General features: G+C 38.7%; 1 protein-coding gene across 2 annotated transcripts in view; it reads right to left on the reverse strand.

Moving 5' to 3' along the window:
* Positions 1-25,860, reverse strand: part of IPO5 (importin 5) — a 40,854-nt gene extending 14,994 nt beyond the window's left edge. Inside the window, exons 1-15 of one of the 2 annotated variants that reach the window (XM_037528767.2) lie at positions 25,750-25,860; positions 20,138-20,231; positions 14,817-14,897; positions 12,419-12,611; positions 10,863-10,965; positions 9,153-9,249; positions 8,913-9,017; positions 6,334-6,456; positions 6,129-6,249; positions 4,414-4,501; positions 2,692-2,798; positions 1,697-1,821; positions 1,515-1,604; positions 1,255-1,428; positions 3-221 (exon numbers count right to left, since the gene is read on the reverse strand). In XM_037528767.2, the coding sequence (XP_037384664.1) occupies positions 3-221; positions 1,255-1,428; positions 1,515-1,604; positions 1,697-1,821; positions 2,692-2,798; positions 4,414-4,501; positions 6,129-6,249; positions 6,334-6,456; positions 8,913-9,017; positions 9,153-9,249; positions 10,863-10,965; positions 12,419-12,611; positions 14,817-14,897; positions 20,138-20,227 (1,716 nt within the window). In that variant the 5' untranslated portion in view covers positions 20,228-20,231; positions 25,750-25,860. The remainder of the gene's footprint in view (positions 1-2; positions 222-1,254; positions 1,429-1,514; positions 1,605-1,696; positions 1,822-2,691; positions 2,799-4,413; positions 4,502-6,128; positions 6,250-6,333; positions 6,457-8,912; positions 9,018-9,152; positions 9,250-10,862; positions 10,966-12,418; positions 12,612-14,816; positions 14,898-20,137; positions 20,232-25,749) is intronic. The other variant, XM_037528768.2, reaches the window with a different exon arrangement.
* Positions 25,861-26,076: the final 216 nt, after the last annotated feature.

The raw sequence follows: 26,076 nt of genomic DNA on the forward strand, positions 1-26,076 counted from the left end.
ACTTTTTCCTTCCCAACAGCCAGACCAATGAGGCTGATGCATTCAATAGTTTTTCCTCTGAGAAGTCTGAGCTCCTTTTGAACTGCATTCTCAACAATATGCTTTAGTGATGGCATAAATAAGTCATAGTATGGGACAAATTTTTCCTCTGCAGTATCTGCAACTGATGCAATAGATGTCACAACTTGTTCCAAAACTAACTTGGTGCCTTTCTGAATCAACTAGAAGGAAGACACACAAAATAGATCCATAATGAGAAATTGGAAGAAGTAATCCCTTCAAAAGCTTCTCTGAATAGCAAGCTGAGACCACCCTCCAAAAGTTAGACTGGAGATGACAGGTTTTGGACAAATTTAAGAATTCCCATTGAACTATTTATATGGGCTCTTTTCTGTCAACATAGTGCTCCTTACTTATTTTTGCCTTATCTCAAAGTAGTTAACTTTCCAGCATGTATCTGACTGCTGTTAAAATTTTTGTTCAATGCCTATTCTTACCAATTTTTCCCTTATTTGTTCCCACTATTTGTGTTTTGGGCTGTCATATTATATAGAGGAGAAAATTAACAACATTCAACTGTTTTTAGGTTGTACTGCTTACGCCATAACAATAAACCTGTTCAGATGACCAGGCTTTATTTAAAAAATTCCATATAATTAAAGCAAAACGGATATTCTCTTTCCATATTTTCTCTATTTCTGTCACCAAGGTTAGAATAATGGTGGTCAACATTTTTTACTTCTCATCTTTTAAAACTCAAACTGGCAGAAAAGTATTGCTTTAAAGAAGTGTCCTCTACAATCGTCTTCCTCCCATAATTTCTCCTAGTACCACCCAGGCTCCCAGAATAACTGTATGATGGGTCTTGCCCTAAATCTCCTTTTTTTGCTTATGCCTCACAAAGCTACCATGTGAGTTTCCTACAATGATATCACCATGATTTCTTGCAGCAGTTAAGAACATAAAATAGTTCTTCTAATTTTAAATGTATCAGTTCAAAAATAATTTTGCCTTGTTTTCAAGACAATTCATGTTGGTTTTACCTAACCTTAAGGCTGAATTTTTTCCAATTCCAGTACTAACCCTTTCTCTGATCAAGTCTGAATTATTCTGCTTAGAATAATCTCAAATGTTCTCCTATTAACTGCTTATTCTTTAAAGCCATGCTGAAAAGCACCTCTTTCTCCAGGTCTTACCCATAAAATTAACCTAAATTAATTTCTAAAGAAGAGGCTTAAAGATCTTGAAACTTACCTCTTGAAGTTTAAGTACCATAATGGAGTGCAGATGTTTCACCAAATTGTCTAGATATGGGATGAGTAAGGACTTAGGGCAATCCTCAGTGAAGTTAATGAGAGCGGCGGCTGCGTGGGCCTGCACTCGCTGATTGCCCTGGTCTTCCATGGTCTGCAGCAGTGCTGCAATCACCTGTGAAATTAGATTGTACATATATGCATTCTGCAGCACCACCCTTCTTCATATATAATTGAGTATTTGAGAGGCTTCTGACTTACCTTCTCATGAAATTTCTTTTGGAAGCCAGGTGCAAAATCTGTAGCCATCTGTCCCACAGCATTACAGGCTGCATATCTTACTCGGGGATGCTGAAATAATGTTCCTGTGTATTAGCAAAGGCAATGGCTTCCCAAGGGAAACTATGATACTAACTGTGAATCAAATGTCTATGAGTACTTACAGGATCCTGAAGAAAAAGCAAAACAAAATTTACTATCTCATTTAGAATTCCTTCCATTTGCTGGTGACATCCTTCACCAATGGCAGATAAGGCCATTAACCCCGCATGCCGGTATTTCCAGTCAGCTATGAAAGAGTTACACATTAAGAGAATAGCAATTAGACACTACAAACAAGTCATTCCAGTATTTAGAAGTACAGCCTTTTTTGGGAAAATATGGAAATATTTTAATATAGCTCTTAGGAATATGGACAGAAAAAGTGCCTGACTGGACAGTTTCTATTATGAGGGAGGTTATTGCACATAACTATTTCTCTTCTAAAAGTTAAAAGGCAACATGGAAGCAAAGAGCTAATCAGTATTTAAATCAATTACTTAAAGTAAGAAATGCTCCCCCGGAGGCTTACTGCAAACAACAGAATTTTGGGTCATACACTGATGAATGTAGGGCAAGCATCATTTCTCTCCAGACAGGGAGCCCAAGGTGCTAAAAAGACTTGCTCAAAGTCACATTTAGCAACAACAAATCTTTACTGAGTTCAATACCACATAGAAAGACCTTTGCCAAGTTCAATTCATTATAAATCACTACTTCATACACAAAAAAATCTATTTGAAAAACTGTCCATCAGTGGAGAAACATCGGTAACTGGTTGACTTGTACAAACTTAGACTCAGTGGTGCCAAAGATGAATAGAATGTTATTTATTTAACAAAAAAATTTGGGGTGGGATCCTTTTTTTTTTTTTTGGTGGGACCCTCACTGGTGGCCGGGGATAGAACTGGTGCTGCAGAGGTTGCGGGCAGCCTCGCAACCCAGCGCTCAACCGCTGCACCACCAGGGGAGGCCCTAGAACGTTATCATTTTAAGTAAAAGTTAGGTTAAACAGACTATAGATAGGCAGACTAGTTTTCAGGCATATTCTAAGTGCTTGTCAGTAATTAAGATTTAGAAAGTCATACTGCATTATTCTAGCATTTGTAGGATAACTTACGGTTTTGAAGCATTTGCATAATATGTTCCTTTATCATGGGTAGAACCAGCTTTCCACCAAGTCCACAAGCCATTCGGTCTAAAGCACTCTCACCAGCAACTGCATTGCTACAGGCAAGCAAAAAATTATGTATTCAACATATCCAAGAGTAGTATACCGCAGACATAATTCTAAACAATGTTTAAATTCAGATTACAGAACAGCATTGAAAAGAATAATATAAGCAGTCTTTTGAATGTGTGTAATGTGAGCTAAAAGTTCTAGATTTAAAGGAGGGGAGTGCAAATACTTTTTTTTTTAATCATGATTTACCACGGTTTAAAATGTCCTATGTCTGAATCTTATTTTTTAAGACATTTTCCTTAATCTTGCCCCCACAGCCTAACCTCAAGACTGAGGCATGAGCAGAGTTGCTAGAAGAGCACTGTGTTATCTCATTTCCTGGAGATGTACCCTTTAAATTGATCAATGAACAGAACATGGAACTCTTAAAGGTATAAAGAGAGTAACTGGTTTTCTCTTGCTGTCATTTTATTTACCTTTAAAGAGGTGCACTCCTAAAAAGCATGTACAGGCAAAACTCATTTTTAGTGTTTTCACTGTAAACTGAAGAAATTTGGGCATAAAAACTTTTGTACTATCTTAGAACTGCAAGATTCATCATTTGTCATATGTACAATCTCTAACAGTTCTATGAAGATTACTGAAGTGATCTTTACAAAGGTTTTTAGATGCAAACTCATCTTAAAAATATATTTATGGTTAATTACTCATAGATAATAAGAAAATCTCATTCATCTAGAATCAGAAAAAAGTTTCATAAACTACATAAATTTATGTGGCTTTACAGGGCAAATTAAAGGCAATGAAGTAGCAATTACAGTAACTGAACCAGGCAAAAGAAAACTGGTATGACTTCTTCAGCCCTGACAGGTGATTTCCAGTGAAGGATCACTTTCATATACCTTAAAACAGAACTTAAGCCAGAAACCAGTCATTTTTAATAGGATTAATTCCTGGTTATTTAACATCTGTTACAGTAGCTGACTGCAGCCTTATCAGGGGAGTAATTCCTGCTCTTTTTTGATTGACTCTGTTACAGGAATCTGAATTCAAGAGACCTCCCTAAATTGAGACAAGTAAGACAATTAGGTCCAGTGCTCTGTAACCTAGAGTGCAAAAATCTTGTCACTTGTCATCTCTCTAGTCCAAATTATATTATATTGGGAAAATATGGTATTTCATAGGGAACTGTGCAGGAACAACTATTATAAATGAGATCTATACATACAAAGCCATTAATCACACTAAAACTTTTTTTTTTTTTTTGGTGGGGCCCTCGCTGGCGGCTGGGGAACGAACAGGCGCTACAGAGGCTGCAGGCAGCCTTGCAGCCCAGCGCTCAACCGCTGCGCCATCAGGGGAGGCCCCAATCACACTAAAACTTTACACATATTGTAAAATATACTTTTAAACATACTTTGAAAAAAGACTTGAAAGTTTAGAGTCAGAACAAGCACAAAAGATAGTTATGCCATTAAAAACGCTTACAAAACTTGCTACAGAAGAAAACCTAAATGTCCCACATTCCACACTTCAACACTGAATTCAGATTACAGAATCCAGCGGTGAAGAGTTGGTCTGTCATCTTACACTCACTGCCACCTGACCTCGCTCTATTCCCTCAGGAACCTCCAAGTGGAACTCGGAGCATGGGATTACCTGTCAAAGTCATCATCTTCCAGTTCATCTGCATTTGCCCAGTCCTCATCCTCTTCAAGATCAACCATCATTGCTAACATCTGAGGAACTAAAGTAAATAATTAATTCATACCCGAAGACTAATTTTTCACTTTCTCAATATCACCATTTACAAACAAGAATTTAAGATTTATAATAGGAATTCCTGTCTCTGTAAGACAAAAAATTATCTGCTTGGGTCACCAACATCTAGCTTGTTCAATTTTCACCCATTCACATTTGCTTGGATCTTGTTCTTTCTAAGGAATAACATGAAGGATAAAAGTCAATCTTCCCAAATCCTACCCCTTACCAGGGATGAACACCATAATCAATGTTTCTCAACCCAAACTATTTTTATACTTAAACTACAGATTTTTAATACCTACATACAAAATATAATACTAATGAGTTTTTATATGATGGTATCAAATTGTATGTATCCTCTGACAACACTGTCTTGACATACATTCAGCTAAATACACTATGCACTATTGTGCTGATGGACATTTTGGTCGTTTCTCAATTTTTTCTTACCACAAAATTTGCTTGGATGGATTCTTCTACTTATCTTCTAGACTAATGTAGGGCATGAAATTGTTATACTACCTTCAATATTACTAAAATCCACAAAATGGCTCTCCATAGTGGCAGTATGAACTTGGATTCTCAGAGGAAGTTAAAAAGGAGGCCCATTTTATTTCACAAGTTGTGAAGTGCCCTGGAGTTGTGGGTGATAGCCCTGCCCTCTGTGCTCTGTACCTTCACCCACACTTGGTATTGTCAAACTTTCTGACCATCTATATTTCTGGAATGGCATCTACTTTTATCAAGATTGGGCAGTGTTCATTAGTTTTTTATAATTTCTTTAGTGAATTTCCTAGACACTGACACTTTAGTTAATTATGTGCACCACAACTTTTCTTTCCCAGTCTACTGCTTATCTTTTAACTTCTAATTAAAAGGGATAGACATGAATGGTGTACTCGATTAAAAAATTGGTCTTTTTTTGCATTTGACAATTTAGCAATGTTTGTACCTACAGGTTATGATTCAGTCTTAAAAAAATCCTCTTATAAAATGTATTTGTTACTTAGGAGCTTAATCAAAGCAATATTCACTTTTATAGGGTACTTGAGGTTGAGATCTATTTTTTTGCCACAGAAATAATCAGTTTCTACAACAATCTTTGAAGAATTATCTAATTTCTGTTTCCAGGTGAATCTACTTCTAGACCTTTTTGCTCTATTAGACCCTTTTGTCTGTACCTACATCACCAACAAATTCAATCTTCACAGCTGATAGGTGAGATCTCTACTTTGTCAAAATACTTTTGGATACCCCAAGCCCTATACTCATCCTCATTAATTTTGGGATCCATCTATCATAATTGAGAAAAGCTAGTATTTAATTCTTCTATTAGTTTTTCCATCTATTATTCAATTTTCTCCATAAAGTTCTTTTGATTTATTTCTAAGAATTCTAAGTCATGACTGGCATTAAGAGGGTTCAGCAGCAAAGCCACCACTTTGGAGCCGTGCACATGTGTATAGAAATGTAGTTTCCCAGGCTCATGGATCCATCTGATTTTGAAAAGATAGCATTATGAGCATATCTGTGAATTTACATAATTATCACCAAACCTACCTTACAAATTTTCCACATTAATACAAACTATTTAAAGACCTCTGACTTACTAGTCTGTGCAACAATATTGGTATGTTTTCTTAACATAGCAGCTGCTGTCTCCGAGAGGGTCACGATTACTTCAAGGGCAAGCTGGCGTTGCATGTTATTGAGGCTAGTGTCTCCACACAACTACAAAGAAGGCATAATTGCATACATTTAATAATTTAGATTAATTGAGAACAAACAGAACAGTTACTAAAGAATTCAGCTTACCTTTAGACTTAGCTGTAAAGTAGCTTCCAAGTGAGGACGCAAATACTTTGGAACAGTGTCTGCAATCTCAACAAGGGATTTTAGGACCGAATCATCATTCTGGTAGCAAGAGTCATTAACAGCCTAGAAAAGATAAAACAGAAGAAAAAGGTCTGAATTCAAGAGTCACACCAAGAGAAAGAGTACTTTTTGCTAAATAGCTTAGCAATCTATATTTTGCAAACATTCTACCTACAGCCACAAGTATATCTTCCTTCTGGCTACTGTTAACTAAAAACATATAAAACAAAGACTGACATCCAAGGTAAAAGCAAAATAATGAAACTACAGTCACCACAACCTCAAGGAACTCCCCCTATACCTGGCAGGCAGCCCTTTCTCTGTCCCTCCAATTTCCATATCCTCATCATCTTTAGACATAACTACTAGATCCTGGGATACATGTGAAATATCTAATATCACCCAATTTATTTCTTTTTGACATCAAGTTGGGGCACTGTGTGTAGCAGTTAAGTGAGCATTTTCTATCTACCATTGCCTATTTCAGAATGACAGCTCACTAAGTTTTGGCAAATATTTTAAATTACTCTAAATTCAAAGGAAGAAAAATCTGGAATTTGACTTTTAAACAAGATTTCTAGGTAATAAATAACCTATTGAAACAAAATTATGGAACAGTTAACGTTTTGCCACTGAAATATCTTTTCAGTTTGATGGCACGGAGAGAAAAGTTTCTACTAAATCATGCTAACAACTGTATCATGTAGGAACCTTTTCCTGCTCCTCTGAATCCTCTCTGACCCAGGGGCTCTCAAACAGCGTGCTATTTCTCCCAGCAGGTGTTTCCTGGTCATCACAATGACTGATGGCAGGGGTACTAATGTCCTGTGTATCTGTGACACAAATGCTTATGACAAACTAAAAAGAACCTATAATGTATGTAAAATGTTCATATATGTCAGACACACTTACAAAAATTAAAAAACTTTAGACTCTAATTCACAAATTATTTTCTGCTGGTTTCAATCCAATATTTAAATACTATGTAATAAAGAATACATATTTTGTTTTGTACAGAACTTTACCACTTTTGGAAATCAAATCAACAGTAACAGCAAGCATAGTATTTGATTTGTTAATAACACCTCCGATCATTTTTAGCTATTACATTTGTATAGATTACCCACTCTTGTCTCTCACTGTAGTGTTGCCTTAGCATTTACATATGGAAAAGTATGCCATTTATTACATGTTACTGCCTCTTTATTTCTTCTTTGTATGTAGTTAAGGGCGACACGTTACTTTTAAAACTTGTGTATGTACCTGAGTTACATTACCCAGGCATTTCATTTTAGTATAGTATATGAGAAGTTACAGCATATTCATTATAAAAAGAGGTTTGGGATCTTCGAAGTCAGAAAAAAAAAAAATGACATCTCTATTATCCATCTTATTTTACTTCCCAACTGAGGAAGAGCTATCTGTAAAATAACTACTTATATACTTGGGATTCAATAATGTGAACTAACCATAAACTATTTATAACATAAACACTTAGAAACTCCATGGTTAAGAGTAAAGACTACAGTTCAGGTTGGGTTTGAACTATATGATTCTACCACTCACCAACACTGTGTGACCTTGGGGAAATTTCTTATCCTCTCCTCTTTAGTTTCTCCTTATGTAAAATGGACATTAAATGACATTAAATTTCATACGTTATTTGAATTATTATTTTTTAAGCTTTTTTTAAAAACATTTATTTATACAAGAACCGGGGTATAGGCCAGATATACAGGAGGATGAGATGATTCACCAGAGACAGAACGGGGAACAGAACAGGCAGACTGACTGAAATACACTGTAGAAGGGTGCAGTGGGCAAGACAGGAGAGGTCTGCTGCGCCATGTGGGTTGCTCCATGGTTGGTGGGGATTGAACCAGGACTGCAGAGGCTGTGGACAACTTCACAGCGCTGTGCTCAACTGCCTGTGCCACCTGGGAGGCCCTGAATTATTTTTTTTTTTAAAAAAGATTTATTTATTTATGCATACAAGAACTGGGGTACAGGCCAGATGCGCCGGAGGGTGGGGGTGTGGGTGAGAGGATTCACCAGAGACAGAGCAGGGAACAGAACAGGCAGATGACCGAAAAACAATGCTGAGAGCAGTGGGTGAGACAGGAGAGGTCTGCTGCGCCATGTGGGATTCTCGTGGGCCGGCCGGGATTGAACCCTCCACGCTGCAGAGGCTGAGGACAGCTTCACAGTGTGGCGCTCAACCGCCTGCGCCACCAGGGGAGGCCCAGGTTATCTGAATTAATGGAACTAACCTATGGGGTTATATATTTAAAAATAAGCATCAATTACATCACTTGCATTATAGACAAAATTTACATCTCTAAAATTTTAAGTGACTGAGTCTATCAAAGGCAATAAATGTGAGCACAGTGGGGATTAGAAATTTACTTATTTCTTCACTTTTATATCCCAAAACCTGTGCATTAGACAACTCTAAGGAATGTAAAGTACAGGAAAACCAATAAGGATATAATTATCACCTATCTGTATTGTTGTCTTACCTGTAAGAATCCAGGTAACAAGTCTGCAAAATGTTTGAACAGAGCAACATTATGCTCATTTGCAAGAATAAATGCAGCTGTAGCTCTAGCAGATAATGTCCTGATCTAAAATGAAGAGTAAACAATGTAAAACATGAGAAATTTTTGATGGATTCAAGTTCAAGTTTTCTTAAGATGAATTTTTTTAATCAAGTTAGATTCTACATTCACTTAGTGTTAACATTAATTAAAATTATTTACCGATGGATGTTCCTGATCTTGCATACACTGAACTAACATCCGTTTGATGACGTCTAAATAGTGCTGCTGTTGGTTCCCAAAAATTCCAGGAAAGTTCCTAAAAAACAAAATCCAAAGAAGTCTTAAAAAATCCCCACATTGTATCTTACTTAAATGTCAACTAAGATGACTAGCTTTCTTTTCTATTAAGGTAATACTTTTTTACATCAGTACTTAATATTCTTATCGAACATGTCGGACTAAAATATATGTACTAATTCTTACAGTTGAACATGCTCATCTTCCAAGGAATGCTTTCTGGGAAGTGAATGAATGGAAGCAGTGGAGAGGATGACGATGGGAACAGAGGTAACCTGGGTGCACACTACTCCATAACCCATCCCAGGCCCGGTGCTGAATCATTATCACTGCCTCCATAGGAAGCTGACCTGGAGTTCGAGAGCAGGACAAGGCAACAACTGCAGTTTCCTCACTGCAGTGACCACAATTTCTAACAGTATGCTCCTAGCTCCTAGATTTGGTGATTCAGATATTGCAAGCTGTTCTCTAAATTTGGCAAACAATTCAACTAAAAATTCTTTACTTAATTCTCTACTCAGGATTACTGATAAACAAGATACATTTGAAGTTATGAAGTAGAAAAAGGCACACTATATAACTTAACCCTCTTCTGATGCTTGCTTAAAAGAATGCCTTACGATCCAGAAAAATTATAAATTATATAGTAAGTGCAGAACTGTGCAGGCCAGAGGTACAGGGGGTGAGAGGATTCACCAGAGGCAGAGTGGGGAACAGAACAGGCGGACTGACTGAAATACACTGCTGAGGAGAGCAATAGGCAAGAGAGGAGAGGTCTGACTTGCCATGTGGGTCACCTCCCTGGCCCGGGATCGAACTCATGCTGTAGTGGCTGCTGACAGCTTCAGAGTGCTTAGACTTAATTCCTTGCGTCACCAAGAAGGTTCCACAAAAATATTCTTTTTAAAAAAAAAGATTTATTTATTTATACATACAAGAACTGGGGTACACGCCAGAGGTGTGTGTGTTGGGGGGAGAGGATTCACCAGAGACAGAGTGGGGAAAAGAACAGGCAGATCTACTGAAATACACTGCTGAGGGAAGCAGTGGGTGAGACGTGAGAGGTCTGCTGTGCTATGCAGGTAGCTCCCTGACCGGGGATAGAACTCGTGCTGCAGTGGCTGCGGATAGCTTAATCCCTTGCGCAACCAGGAAGGCCCCGCAAAAACTATTCTTAAGATAATCATTTAATTCTCAATCTGAAATATTTGCTTGCAAATACACAGGAATCTACTATATATTTCATAAAGTTTGGTCACAAAAGACCCAGAAAACAAAGAGGAATTCACTAGCATTTTCCTTCTCTTCTTCCAGATACCATTATTAAAATGGCTTTTGAAAGCTACATTTTGATACTGCATCTATCTCCAAATAAAGAAGTCATCCCAGAATTTTTTACAGACTCAAAAAGGACAAAGCAAAGAGATAAAATGGCGAAGGATACTTGTGCACAAAAAGATCACAATATAAAATAAAAAGCTATGTGTTTTTTCAATTTTACTTTCAACACAAATATAAAGTTTATCTAAAGGCACTGTGCTAAGTATTTAAGTTAGACTAAAACAATGAATTAAAGCTTTGGGCATTCATAACATTAAATTAAAAAAAAAAAAAAATTATCAATGCATATACCAGAAAATGTGAAGGGCAGCTTCCCGAAGCCCCATATTTTGAGAGCTGACTGAATCAAAAAGAAACTTCAAACCTTCAGGCCACTGGTTGTTGCCATCCTCATCTAAAAGTAAAGAAATCCAGGTGTAAAATGGTCAAGTTAAAACTTCAGACATCAAGGGTGAATCCTTTCATTTCATTAAGTTGTATTCAAAATACGCAGTAGTAGAAAACGTTAACTTGCTCCATATTTAAAAAAAAATTCCCCTAAAATAAGAGCTTTAACATAAAAAATGGCATCACTATCACCTTATGAAAAGCAATCCTGTGTGCTGGGCTACGGAAGAGTAGGTGATAGCTGTAGCTAGATATGGAGAAAAAGCGAACCCTACAATATGACAGGTTGAATCTTTGACTGTTAGGTACAACTGCTAGTAAAGAATTTAAAATGCAGGCAAAGCTAGTATTTGGTGACTAGATCTTGAAACCAAAGTAATTATCACTTTCAAACTGGTAAAATACAAGAACCCTGAGTCCACAGCAGTACGGATGCAGTTCTAAATAGTACAGGATGTTATCTATGTACTAACTTTTTTAAATAAGACTTTATAATACATTTTTTAATATTCTGCAGTAAGAAAAAGCAACCACAAAAATCCATTGTACCAGTTGAGAGACTCACTGGTTATACTGTTATAAAGAATAAAAACGTTGTAGGAATTACAGATGAGTTACCATACTTAAAAAACTTTCCCCAATATTTGCTGAAATTTTCTGAAAGACTGGTGTGCTTACATAGGTATTAACAAATGGAGGAAGCACTCTGAAAAATCTTGGCTATGTTTCCATTACTAAGTGATTTTGAATTAGAAACAATGTCACCTACATAATTTTCTCCTTTCAGATTTGAAAACTTAAAAAGAGCTTCGGCATGTCGGTAGCTGAGACTAAAATGTCAGTGTCATTATTTATTAAGCACAACAGGCACTGTTCTCCTGGTCAGCCCTCAAGTGGGCGAGGTATTCTCTTCAACCATTCAAACTGTCCAATAATTTAAAATCACAAATAAGAATGTCAAAAAAACAAACAAAAAAGCTTGTCAATTACATTATTAATAATTTTGATGTGACCAAAAAGAATTTAAAAGCTGGTAAGGGGCACTTTTAATTCAAACTTTAAAAATAAATGTTTTTGGGTATTTTATGATATATATAACAGCATATGTGCACCTTTATAAACATACTAATTAACAGCAAAAGCACCTCATTTCTAATTCCATTGACAAGTCTACAAAATACATGTATTAGACTTCTTTGAAAATTTAACAGATTAAGGGGGAAATAAAATTGACAATTTTCAGGCAAACTACAAAATTATTTCTCTGAATGAATGTTTTGAACATCAACAGGTAAATGTTGTAAGTGCATTTTACAAATATTGCCAATTTTTGACTCAACTGCACAATCCATAACTACTCTCTAATGGTACTCAAATACTCATTAATCTTCCTCCAGAAAGATTTTCAAAGAGGGATATACTCTTTCTTCTATAATACAATAATAAATTTGCATACATACCTATTAAATTCCTGGCTAGCTCTGCAGCAATATCACAAATTTTTTTCCTCATGCTAGACTGTGTTTCCATTTGGATAATCATTAGTAGTTCACTTTTGATGGCAGTTTGAACATCAGAAGGAAGAGTTGGATAAACTTCATCAAATGCAGACGATAAAAGACGTCTTAGGAGAACAGCAGCCATTTGTCTAGCCTATAAATAAACATTGTTAATAATTTGTTACCTTATTAGAGAAAAAAATTTCAAAAAACCAGATTCACTCTTCCTTGAAGTATTTTACTTCTCTATCTATACAATTAATTTCAAAAGCAGTTAATTTTTTAAAGTAGGTAAATACATAAACACTTTTTATTCATGTTAGTCTAAAAACTTATTTTTGTTTATAGCTGAACAAAAGACATATACATTAGCTCTCAAACAGGAACACATATCTTAGCAATGATAAAACTGTACTTAACTCCTGTTTTTAATGCATTCTTTGGAGAAAAACAAATGCTAGTTCATTGGCATCTTAGATAAAATTCTATCAAATCCATTTATCTTTATGATTCATTCACGCAAAACACCACCAGTTCCTAATACTTCTCCCTGTGTATATTCTTATCACATTTTCAAATTTGTATAACATTTAAGTTAGGCTATGTCTGTATATTTCTTCAAATTATCAAGAGAAGTCACGACAAATGGCATTCTAAAAATCTTAACAAATTAAATCAATTCATTTAAAATATTAAATTTTCACAATCTTTTATTGGGTTGTGGTTAATCATTGTGACTATAAGTAAGATGGTGAACAACATAAACAGTTCAGCTACTACAAATAAAATGTCAATTTTGTCCTCTGTTTGGTTTTCACTGAGAAATCTAAATTACTTTCGGTAGAATGTGAAGTTTAAAAAATTTATGTACAGAAAGAATTCAAAGTGTTTAAATTTGAACAATTCTCCCACACTGATAACTATGAAGTCTAAGATTTTAAGGCTATTTCACAAATCATCTACTTCTTAAATCAAATCTAGATTTAAATAGGGTTTAGTAAGTTTAAAAAAATAAAATTTAATATTCATTTTATTCTTGGCATTAAAATTTGTTTCACAGCTAACTTACATCTTCAAGAATTAGAAGTCAATTAATTTTAGAGATTTAAGTTACCTTACATAGATTTGTTCTTTGTAGCTGACATTCATTTTGACTTAAAGAATGAGTATGTTACAAAGGCAAAGATGCACCTTTTATTATCTATTAAACACTGGAGCACTTTATACTGCTTTTCAGGTGTTAACAGAACATCAAATTACCAATTTAAACTGACTGACTAGAAATAAGGCAAAATACTACATAGAAGTTTAGTGTGACTTCATTTCCATCCTGTGTTAATAAAAGCATCTTACATATAGTTTGTTTGTTAGCAAAAAGTCTCACTTTTACAAATTCTAAATACAATGTTTCTTAGGTGGGTTAAGTTTTCTTAAGTATTTTGACACCTTTTCCAAAAAAAGAGAGTAATGAATTCACATTCAACAAATATGGGAATATTATTTCTGGAAAGAAAAATAAATTAGCTGTTAAATGTATAGAAAAGAACAAACTATAAACTTGAATTTGGTTCAGTAACTAGTAACCTGCTAAAAATCATGAGAATAATGTCTTTTGTCCCTAAACATCTTTAGCACACATTCTTCATTACCTAGAGACAGTTATAAGCATAAAGATTTTAAAGATAGCCGAAAAAAATATTGTTTTCAGAAACATTTAGCAACAACGAAAACACTGAATGAAATAAATTTTCTCTTTTAGAAGTAAGGGGAAATTTCTTATGGGTGGGGAAATAAAGTTTAGAATTTTTAGGTAATTATTTGAAAGCCATTAACTTTTAATACCTTGGGTACATCATCTTACTTGGGGAAAAAAAAAAACCCAAATTATTATTTTTTTATTTTACAAGTTTTTCTCTTTTTCAATTTTTTTTTTTTTTTAATTATTTTTGCTAGAACTGGGGCATAGGCCAGAGGTGCAGGGGGTGAGAGGATTCACCAGAGACAGAGTAGGGAGCAGAACAGGCGGATTTACTGAAATACACTGCTGCGGGGAGTAGTTGGCGAGACAGGAGTGGTCTCTACGCCATGTATGTAGGTTAGTTCCCTGGCTGGGGATTAAGCTCAGGCTGTAGAGGTGATAACACTGAGACTTAATACCCCTATACTACCAGGGAGGCCCAAGAAATTCTCATTTTTAATACAGAGTACTTACTTAAAAAATATTGCGCCTCCAGAGTCCCTTTTAAGAAGTTCAAAGGTCTGGTCATGTGTACGCAGTAAACACCACTTCTCATCATCCACTCTGACCACCACTTAACACCCAGTCGGTTTCATAAGAATGACATTCTCAGATACGTACCTCCTCAGCAGCGGTTGTATTTCTGATTGCTTGTAAGAGAAATGTGATCTTTGACTGGCCTGGGATATTTTCATAGGTTTCCTACATGAAAAAGAAAAATGTTAAAGGTTAGAATATGTCAGAAATACGCTAATGCTATTGAATAATGCGGAAAAGGCTTTCGTGTGAAGTCATATTAGGTCTGGTGTTAAAATTTTCTCCTGTGACATAAAATATATACTCCATATAGATTAGGTAAGGATATTCAAGGAGTCACTTATTAAGTTCTTTCCTGTCTTGGTTTCTTAAACAGATTTTCCTAATGTATGTGTATATCTCCCCAACTTCGGCTCCTGTGTATAACAAAACATCAGGCCTCAAAACTGTTATGTGAATTGAACGACCATGCTGCAAACTAAGGGCTCACATGGCTTACCTCATAGAAAACTGCTTATCCTAACATTTTTTAGACCAGCTAATGTAGAATTGGTTCAAATTACTGCTACTTACAGCCACCTGAGACAGACCTCAAAGGAAGCAACAAGCCACAGAGCGAAGACTATTCAAAAATTTTAAGCTACATTTTCTTTCAAGTAAGGATTATCCTGAAACCATACAATATTATATATGTAAACAAACAGCCAAGAGAAATTTGGCCAGGAGATTTTAATATCCTTTATTATTATTTTACATTTAGAAACTTAGGATTTTTGGTGACTTAGGACACATTTCAGAGCAAATAGGCTAACAATAAAAAGCTGACAGCAATCATTGTTAGAGTGGGTCAAAAAATAAGACCTAAGTACATGCTGTCTACAAAATAAGCTGAAGAGCAGCATAATTCATATGACATTAAAGTCCAACAATGGCAGTGTTTTGCTATAGAAAAGAAATCATTACTGTAAGTACATATGGAATTGTTTTCCCCATGAAGCTTCTTAGATAGTTCACACTCATATACCCTCTGAGGGTCTAACGTAGATAACATGTTTAAGTTTAAAGAGCCTGTCTGCTCTACCATGCCAACAGTCTACCTGGGGGTCTCTGGTCACAAGTGACAAGGACAAGAGAGAGGGAAACTGGGTTTCTTTGAATCCACACCTACTTTACACCTGTTACTAAATGCTCCATAGCTCCCTCAATATTGACCAATAAAGAAAGGCTCAGGAGTTAAAAGACTTGCTCAAGATCACAGATAAGAAGTAGTAGGAAAAACTCTGGTCTACTGGGGCCAATTCAAAATCTCTGGGCACTGAATGTTCTCTATGGGTTACCCCCTGGGGGCTGACTCCACTCAACAGCTGATGGATGCAGTGCCACACAGTTTTTAAGCTTCTCAAAAGTATCTCAATCTGGAGAATAAATTCGGGAGAAAGCAGAATTCAAAATCTACTGATAACCTCAAGTTCCTCCCAAGTACATACACACACAGGATCACAACAATGTTGAAAACTGTGACAAGAAGCATTCACAGCTGAGGAGAGAAGATGGTCTGAATTTATTTATCCAGAAATGAGATAATTTATGTAAAGCTATTCATAAGATGATTGCAAAAATGGATATGTACCTTGAGATTTTTCACTTAATCTTTATCAAAGCAACCCAAAAGCCGGTACATCTTTTCCATTTAAGCAGTCTCACAGTACAATAAATGTGTTTTTAATCCTTGTGCCTTTGCTTATCTGTAGATGCTATGAATGTTTAACACTTAAATTTCCAGGGGACTAAAACAAGTTTTGGAAAATAAAATTCTCTACCAGAATATCACTCCCAGAGGCCTGTTATAAATTTGAGGCTCTCCACCCTTGCTCAGCTGGGATTATCATTGTGATAGCTATACAATGCTACTTCTGCTAAAGACTGCTAAACATCATGTCAAATATTAAACTCTACTCCACGACCAATCCAAAGTCAATGGCAGGATGAATCCAAAGTCAAGTCAGATGTCTGAGTGACCTGAGAGAGGGTTCTCCCCACCAGATATGTTTCACTGTGGCAATCCAGATATAGCATTACATCTGCACCACACCATTGGCCAGGGCAATAGTTTAGAAAAAAGAATGTACACTTAAAATCAAAAGTGCAACTTTTTCTGAAACCTGAACAGACTGAGTTTCACAAAGACTGGGATAGTATCTCTTCCTCTTTGTATTCCAAGCATGGAACACATCAGAGTATAGCAAACATAAAGAATAATTCTAATATACCTAATACTAACCTAACCGGGTTCAATGAATTTGACTAATGTAGCAAGTGGCAAATAAAAAGCCAATTCCATTTGATTCCACCACACGCAAGCACAAAATGTAAAGATTTCACCTCAGCCCCTTTTCCTACCCACAAAGGAGAAATGCTAATATGTACTAATCGCCCTCATTCCACAAATAATTATGGGTGCCCACTTTTACATGAAAAGGTAAAAGAAGAGACAAACCACTTTACCTATTTAAGATCCTCAACATAGTTCTCAAAAATCAGGTATATTTTCCAATACATTATCCTCCAAATCTCACTAGTGAAGTTCTATATTATAATCAATGAAGAACAAAGTCAATGGGAAATAATACACGAAACCCATGCGGATGATTAAGAAAATACTTTAGCTATGTTATATAAAAATGTCTAGTCATGAATACCATTGAATTTTTGATTACTCATCAATTATTCAATTGTTTATTCAATGTTAATTATAGTATGTTGAAGGCATTTAAATAATTTCCTCAAATACCAGAAACACTCTTGTAGAGCTAAAGAGAAATATCCTTGAAGATAAAATATACACACACATAAATCCTACCAAATGACATATAGAGTGGAAAAGTTCTGTAACTTTAAAAAAAAAAAAAACTTTTAAAGTCCTTTTTTGATTTCAACTATAAAGCAATAAATGTTTTACTGTATTTGATTTCAATTTTGAATACAGGTAACCTCAGTTAACAGTTTAGCATTTTTGTGTCAAAATTTTTATTTCGACTGAGTAAATTACAAAGATAGTTACTGAGCCTTTGCAAATTCTTCAGTTCAATTTCCCTCCCTATATTTGTTGTATAATTTAGTTTGATTACCTGGTAAAGGTTTATAAGCCAAAAAAAGGGGGCGGGACTACATTAGAATATTAATTGCAGCCATTTCTTTTTTCAAAATTTTGCCTTTCTAAGAAGCTCTACTTACAGACCAATGTCGTGCTTTATTACATGGTGGCAGGGAGCTTCCCCTGACACTTACCTTTTTGGGATCATTTAAGAAAATTCCATATTACATTAATTATTTTACATATTAGAATATTCTCAGGATATTCTAACAAAGTAAAAATATCTGAATGTTCTCACTAGGAATAAAGAAGCCAAGTAAGTAACAGTATTTTTTCCAATTGTTATCGATGAGAATATGTGCTGAATGCTGCTAAATATCCCCAAAGTGATGGAAGTGATAAAAGATTTACAACAGGCACCAATGGAATTCAAGGTAAACCAGACACTGGTGTTTAGTTCAACAGAAGAGATTCCTACCAGGCTTGACAACAGAGACTTAAGCAACTGGAGGAAAGAGGGAGAATTAAAGTAGCTTACTAATTACAATGCTGCTGTACTTTGTAACACATGGAAATTTCTATTATGGGTTGGGATTAAGAACTTATTTTGGTGAAAAATTATCTCTACAGTTAGCGCAAAGCATCAAAATGTCCTTATAGGCATCATCACATCCCACAGAGGAGTGCAAATGCACATGACTTCTAATGACAAGTGCTACCTTAAGTCTTCTACATACAAACCTGGTTAAGTCTGGAAGACACATCTGAACTCCTATGTACTATGCAATTTTTAAGAAGCAGGACACTGGAAATCACAATGTTCATTCATCAGGGACTGGTTGATTAAATAACACATTCACACTATGGAATAGCACACTGCTGCTTGAAAAAACTCCTATGTGGCTACATGAAAATACAGTGAGTGAAAAACCCAAGCTGCACAGTAGGTGAATGCATACATATACATACACTTGCAAGGGTATTTCAGGGAGAACTCACAAGACACTTAAAAAAAGTGGGTTACCTTTGGATAATGGGGTAAAAAAAACCTACTTGCACTGTTTGAATTTTTACCCCAAATACGTATTACATGTCTAATAAATAAATCAAAACTCATCAGAATAAACTTAATAGGTGTTTAAAGTGCTTTTTCGCACAGCACTAAACTTCAGTGTATTAGATGCACTTATAGAACCACTAAGGGTGTCCAGCATCTACTGAAGCTACTGAAAATACGAGGTAAGGACACTGTGATTTTTGAAGTCAATTATAAGCCCCACAAGACCAGGAGTCCAGCAAAGAGCCTGTCCCCCAATTCCACAGTTATATGTAAAATAAGTTTTTGGCTCCATAAAAATATCTAACAGCATCCTTCTTGGAATCTTGTAAAAATCTTCAATCACCGGGAGGCAAAGCACTCCAGGCAGAATCAAGCCCGGAGTCAGCTGCTGATAACACCCTCAGAAGACCTGGAAAGTTCCCGCCCTTCTCTCCAAGTGCTTCCCGGACCGCGGGAGGGGAGCCGGCCCTGACAGCACCTCCCCGCCCCGGCGACGGGGTGCGCCCGCCGAGGCCGGCAGGCGCCCCGCAGACACACTCACACACTGACCCTCGCCCGGCAGCTCCCCATCTGCAGGCCAGAAGCCCGAGGTGCTTGGGAGAAAAAAACAGATTCAGGTGAAACTGAATGAAACTGAAGACTTGCAACCTGCGGCCCCGACCCAGGGACACGACGGAAGTCCCAGGACACCCCATTTTTATGGAGCCCACAAACCTCCAGAGACCCAGTAAAACGTGTCTGAGGGCAGCGGCGCCGGGAAGGGGGGGCTGCTCGGAAAGCGGCCTCGGGCCACTTCGCCCGCCGGGGGAGCGGGGAGCGCGGCGGCCGGCGCGGGCCCGCGCGGGGGGCCGGCCGGCTCCGGGGCGCGCGGGGGCAGGGCGGGCCGCGCTCGGGCTCGCGCGCCGGAGGGGCGGGGGCCGGGCGGGCCGGGGCGCGGGCCGGGCCGGGGCCGGCGGGTGGGGGCGGCCGCGGGCGCGGAGGAGACGCCCCCGGGCCGCGGGCCGCGGCGAGGGGCGCCCGGCCCCGCCCCGCCCGCGCCCGCCGGCGGCGCCTGTCAGCGGCGGCCGCACGTGTGCGGGGCCGGCCGGGGGCAACCGGCGGCCGCGGCGACTGCACGGCCGGAAGGCCCGGGCGGCGCGGACCGCGGGCGCCTCACACGTGGGCTGCGCGGCCGCCACCCGGGCGGCCCGGCCTGCGCGGCCGCGGGGACAGGCGGGCCGGGCCGGGCCGGGCGCGGGGCCGCTCGCTTACCTCTGCCTGTTTCCGGACCACATTGTCGGGGCTGAGCAGGTTTCCCAGCAGCAGGTAGAACTGTTGCTGCTCCGCCGCGGCCGCCGCCATTGCGCTAGGCGTGAGAGAGAAGGAGGGAGGGAGACGAGCCGTGAGGCGCGCGGCGGCCGGCGGGAGGGGCGGGGGCGGGCCCAGCGCGGGGACCGGCACCAGCGGCGGCGCGGGCGGGGGCCGGGCGGGAAAGGGCGGGGCAAAGGCGAAAGGGGAGGGCGGGGCGGGGCCTCGCGACCCCTCACCCCGCCGCGGCCGCGGGCGCCGGCGCCTCATTGGCCGGAGGGGCGGGGGGCGGGGCCGAGGCCGCCTCCTCGGGGGCCGCGCCGATTGGCCACGCACCCCGCCGTGCCGTCACTGGCGGCGCGCGGCCGGCCGCCCGGCGGGGCGGGCCGAGGACCTCGCGGCCTGGCTGGGGCCCGGGCTGCGTCGCGGGGTGGCGGGAGGGGCCGGCTGGCGGGCCCGGCCGCGGCGAGGGGCGTGAGGCCCGGCTGGGGGGAGGGGCCAGCTCCAGAGCGCGGGAGATTTCGGCGCCGCGGGCGGGCCGGCCTCCTCCCCCTCAGCCGCCCGCCGGCCCCACCCCGCGGCCCGTGGGGCGCCCCCCACCCCCGCTCCGGCCGCCGTGACCCCCAAGGATGGAGCCGCTCGGAGACCCAGTTCCCGCTTCGACCCCATCCCTGGGTCCCCCGTCCCCTGGCTCACTCGGACCCCCCCGATCTCTCCCCGGACTCTGTGACTCAGCCGCCCCTTCCCCCCGCCTGGCTCACCGTGACTCACGCGCTGGGTCCGGAAGAGGGGTTACTCAGCCCGGGCCCCCCAGGCCTCGCCCCCTGCATGAGGTGTCCCGAGGCATCCACGTGGCACACAGGCCGCCCCCCCGCCCCTCCCCCCGGGACCGCGGCCGTTCCCGGGAATTCCTACTGTGGGGGTGCCATTCTTGCCAAGGTTGGGGCAACTTGAGAGAGACAACCCCCCCCTCAAGCTGCACTGGTTTGTAGGAGGGGTCCCCCTCAGTAAGTGTGTCCTGACCCCGCCGCTAGCCGGGGGGCGCGCAGCCAGCTTCATGGCCCTCACTTAGGCGTGGATAACACCCGCTCTGCTTTCCTGGCCGAGCGGCCAGAGGCCGGGAGTGCAGGGTCCAAAGGTTAACGGGCCCTGGCGTGGAGCCCCTCCTGTATCCACTGCATGGGGGGACTGGAGAATAATTCATTTTTGCCTCAAAAGGACATCCATTCCTGGCATTCGTGTCATGGGGGCGCGAGATGGACAGTACTGCCCTTAGTGTGGCAGCCCATAGTATTTAACTTGGGGTTCAATTTGCTGTCAACTGCTCTGCTGACTTTCTGCTCTTTGTTTTTAGGTAAACGATTTTTAACCTTGGCTGTAACATTAGAATTATCTCAGCCACTCACTCTGTCTGGAATCTCTGGGCTGAGGCCCTGGGAATCGCACACAACGTAATTACCCTGAAAGATATTTTAAAGGTTTCTGATCGATCGTGGCGAAAATGCCCTCCGAAAGCTTTTGCTGGGACATTGATGGGGGTTCTCTACAGGGGATCTGCAGGTCTATCTTGGAAGAATTGGTTTCTTAGGAGTGACAATTTGTCATTCCCAGGATTCCCTATTTCTTCAAAGACAGACTGTTACGTACATTAATTAAGAATAGTTTTTAAAAACTTGATTTTTTTTTAGTTGTTCAGCAGTGGGCACATCTGGATTCTGGGAAGGCCTTTCCCCACTCAAGGTTAAGATTTGGGGAATTACATACTGAAACAACCATTAATGACTAGGTTACTAATGAGATAGGATACATTTCCTACAGGCTTGCTCAGGGTTGGCTAGCTCTCCGGTTACTTTTAACACCTGCTGTGGTTTATGTTTTCATTGGCAAGCACTCTGTAATGACATGATTTTGTTGATAATTATTATATAATAAAAATTCCTACATCAATTTGTTGATCTGTCAAAATGGGAAGCTTATTTTTTGACTCAGCAAAGCATAAACTTATTTCAGGCTAGAAACAAAACAGTTCCGTATTAGTGGTAACATACACTGCTCGAACAGAGAATGGCAGCCTGTCCTCATTTTAATATTGTAAATAGCCTATCAAAAGGGAAGGAGAAGTTTTTTTAGGGTAATGAATAAAAAGCTCATGAGAGAGGAGAAATCCCTGTAAACTGGGGGTGGATAGGGGACATTCTGACAATGAACACCAGCTATGGTGACCAGAAAACCGTTCAAGTAGCAACTGTTTTCAGCAGCAGGCCTGCCATCTTGGGTAATTTGTAATGCTCCTTCTGGGAGTTTATTGTATTTAGAAATCCATTTCCTTGGGAAAGAGTCCTGTTTGTTTCATGAAAATTAAGGTCTTTCCCACAAGAAGATAACTCAGATATTGTACAAAAGCAGTCTCCAAAAATGTAGATTTACTTCTCAAGGAGATAAGATGGTATAAATTAAAGAATCTTGAACTTGAGTCAATTTGGCCTTTAATCTCATACTAGTTGTATGAACTTGAGTCAATATTATAATATTACATATAATATATAATAATAACAATATTCCTAACCCTCAATTTCTAATCTATCATATGGCAATAATAATGACTGTTAAGGTATAATAATATAATCACAAAGTTTTAACATTAAGTTATAATGTTAAGTGAAATGGACGAGTACAAAACTTTGAGTCTTGCTGGATTAGTTGCCATTGCTCTGGGCAATGAACTGTGAATCACCAGCTTCTGTAACAAACTAAATCAAGAGCCCTAGTGGAGTTCTTTAGCAGCTCTAATTTCTTTTGTACTTACTAAAAAGTGTGGCTTTCTAGGAATTTATCCTAAAGTAACTGAGGCTTACACATTTAATGAAAAGGATGTTTCCTATAGTAACTATCTATATAAAACAATAGCAAAAAATCAGAAACAGTCTAACTGGCCTAATACAGTTAACTAATTAAAAAATATTAGCTATTGCTATATAATTCTTTAAAGCCTTTTAAAATGAGGTTAGATTAAAAAATTCACAGATACTGAAATATGCTCACAACACAATGTGAAAAACTAAGAAAACTATGCATGGAATGATCCTTTTTTTTTTTTGAAAAAAGGTCTAAATAGGCACACTGAGTCTAAATAGACCTTTCTGCAATAATGGGAGTTGTTATATTTGATTCATTGGTGCAATAATCAATAGAGTCTTTTCCCTCTCAGCTTATTAGACCTGAGACTATTAAGTGCTATTAAGTTCTGGGGGGTTACTTACTTTGAGCATTAACAACCCCTTGTGAAAAAAAAGATGAAGCTGGGAAACTAAAAGACTAGAAGTTTCTCTCGACTTATATATGTTATCTAGGTAATTTATGATCACTGGCATTTGTTAGAAGGCACTGTATGGTCTGGTCATGATCGTCTTATGATACTACAGGAGGCAGTACTCCTAACAAGAGCGCATCAGAATCTGCTCCAGCCACTGCTGGTTTATGAGCTTCCATATTGATCGGAATGTTCTAGAAATGGGAAGAGGCTAGAGAAATTAGGTTTATAAAACCTCTGTGAAAGCAACTCTCAGATGGGGTAGAATTTGGTCTTTTTATTTCTCTATTTTGTAATTGAAAGTAATTGCATTACATTCATTTTACATATTCATCATTGACAATCAATGTGTGTTTTTACTATACTAATTTTACCACTGAAATTCCAAGTCCTCCACCAAAGAATTTGGTCTTGTCTGTCATTTCTGGTCTATTGGATGCTGAATGTAAATAAAATAAGATTCTTTCTAATGAACAACTCTGTACTTTTTTTTTTTAAGTTGCCCCAGGACTTCAAAAGAACATGTGCTCTCTGCATCATAACTTATATACCATATATATATATATCTCATAATAGTCTATATCATGAGAGTTTGTTTAGATCTTGTGAATGAACATATTGTAGTCTGTAACTGTAAAAAGATGTACCATGATGGTATTATTTCAGGTATTTGTATTAATAGTTGACATAGTTCAAAGAAAAAATAATTGGCATTATTTTCTCATCTGCAGAATAGGAGTAATACTTAAGGGTTTTGTGAAATGTACATAGTATGGAGTTTGCATAATAGTTACTCAATATTGCCAGCTATAATTCATGAGATGGGCTTGGGGTTGAATAAAAAATAGCATGTAGTTACTGTTAAAGCTACATGTGAGGTCGATGTGTGAATCACACTTGTGTGTGTATAAAGTATCTTTGTATATTTTGTGTTACCCTCCCAATTATGTAGAGTAAAATGATATGTGGAATGGGTTAAGGATAATTAATCAACACTTGACTGATAAAGATCTCTTTCAAATTTTGTTACCAAGATAAGAGCCAGCAAAAAGAATAAGACCTTTTGCAACGTTGTTCACTGGAAATAAAAATGCTGAACTATTCACATTTCTTCAGCTGCTTTTTATCAAAACTTTCAAGCCCCTGCTCTGAAGCTGTCTGTTACAAAGCATCCCAGTGGGAAAGTGGAGGCTGCACATTCCTGAAGTGCATTGCATACAGTAGTTCCTCAGCAAAATCGCTTAGGACAGGCTGGGGAAATTTGGACTCAGCTTTTTTGCTTCTTCTATCATGGTTTTATAAGTGAAATTCACCCAATGTCCAGAGATGATTCGATTCATTTCAGAGAAGCATTGCTGTTTTGATGCTAGGAGCACAGGCTTTAGAGCAAGCCAGAAATAGAATTCAGATAGTGATTTCCCAACTTACATGCTCTGTGACATGGCTCAAGTTCATTAACCTCTTTTAGCCCCCGTTTCCTTTTTTATGAAATGAACGTAACAAAAGTACCATTCAACATGTTTTAACATATTTGGCATATTGCCTGGCATAGAGTAAACGCTTAATAAATGTTAGCTAATATTACTTTTGTGGATTGAAACTCCCAAAATCTGTAAATTTAATTCAGATTGCACATCTACCGGTTAGGTTGTTACATTTTGACCCTCCTTTTATAAATAAGCAGTCTTGTTATAATAATGCATAATAATTGGTTTAGTAAGAAACCAACTGTGGGTGTGAGCATTACATATTATGTTAAGGCTATTTTCAGTTTTAAACGATGATGCAGTTGAACTGTTCAATGTGGTAGCCGCTTATCACTAGCCGAGTGATCATTTGAAATGTGACTACTTCAATTCAAAGTGTGCTTTAATTGTAAAATATACATCAGATTTTCTAAGACAGTAGGAAATTAACAATAACTAACATTAGTCACATGTAGAAATGATAATGTTTGGTTAAAAATATTCATGGATTTATTGTTTTATATAATAAATTATATATATTTTAATATAGAAAATATATTTATATATTAATGAATTGTAATTATTAACTGTGTTAACAATTTGTCTTTTCTATTGTCACTTTAAAATATGGCTATTGGAAGCTTTGAAATTAACTATATGATTTGCATTTGTGCTTCATATTTATATTTGTATTTATTTTGGACAGTACTTTGCTAAAGAATCCTGGCTACCCCATAGCTATCTTACATACTTTGTTCATTTAGATTGAGGAAATGACTTACCAAATGAAAGTCAATTACCTTATACTGCTTTCTGTTGCTTCCAGTTTTCCAATTTGATTCTCAGGGATTTGGAGACATGGCACAGTACTTTCTGAGCAGTGTTCCTTGCTTAGGAGTTTTCTTTCCCTGCTGGTTTGACATTAAACAGATTTATGGATCTTTAGAAGATAATTAAGATTCCAGGCTTGATCCTGTAGAATTAATCTTTATCAGTTAATTAAAGGCCTCTGAGTAATTGGGAAAATGGAAGAATGCCTTTTATTTTTTGATGTTGATTTTTTAAAATGGACCGTAAATAACCACTATTTGTTGCATTTTAATACCTGAAGTAAAAATATACTTATC

This window comes from Talpa occidentalis, unplaced genomic scaffold (genome assembly GCF_014898055.3).
Source record: "Talpa occidentalis isolate TD23 unplaced genomic scaffold, MPIMG_talOcc4v2.1 talOcc4.5, whole genome shotgun sequence".
Taxonomy (NCBI): domain Eukaryota; kingdom Metazoa; phylum Chordata; class Mammalia; order Eulipotyphla; family Talpidae; genus Talpa; species Talpa occidentalis.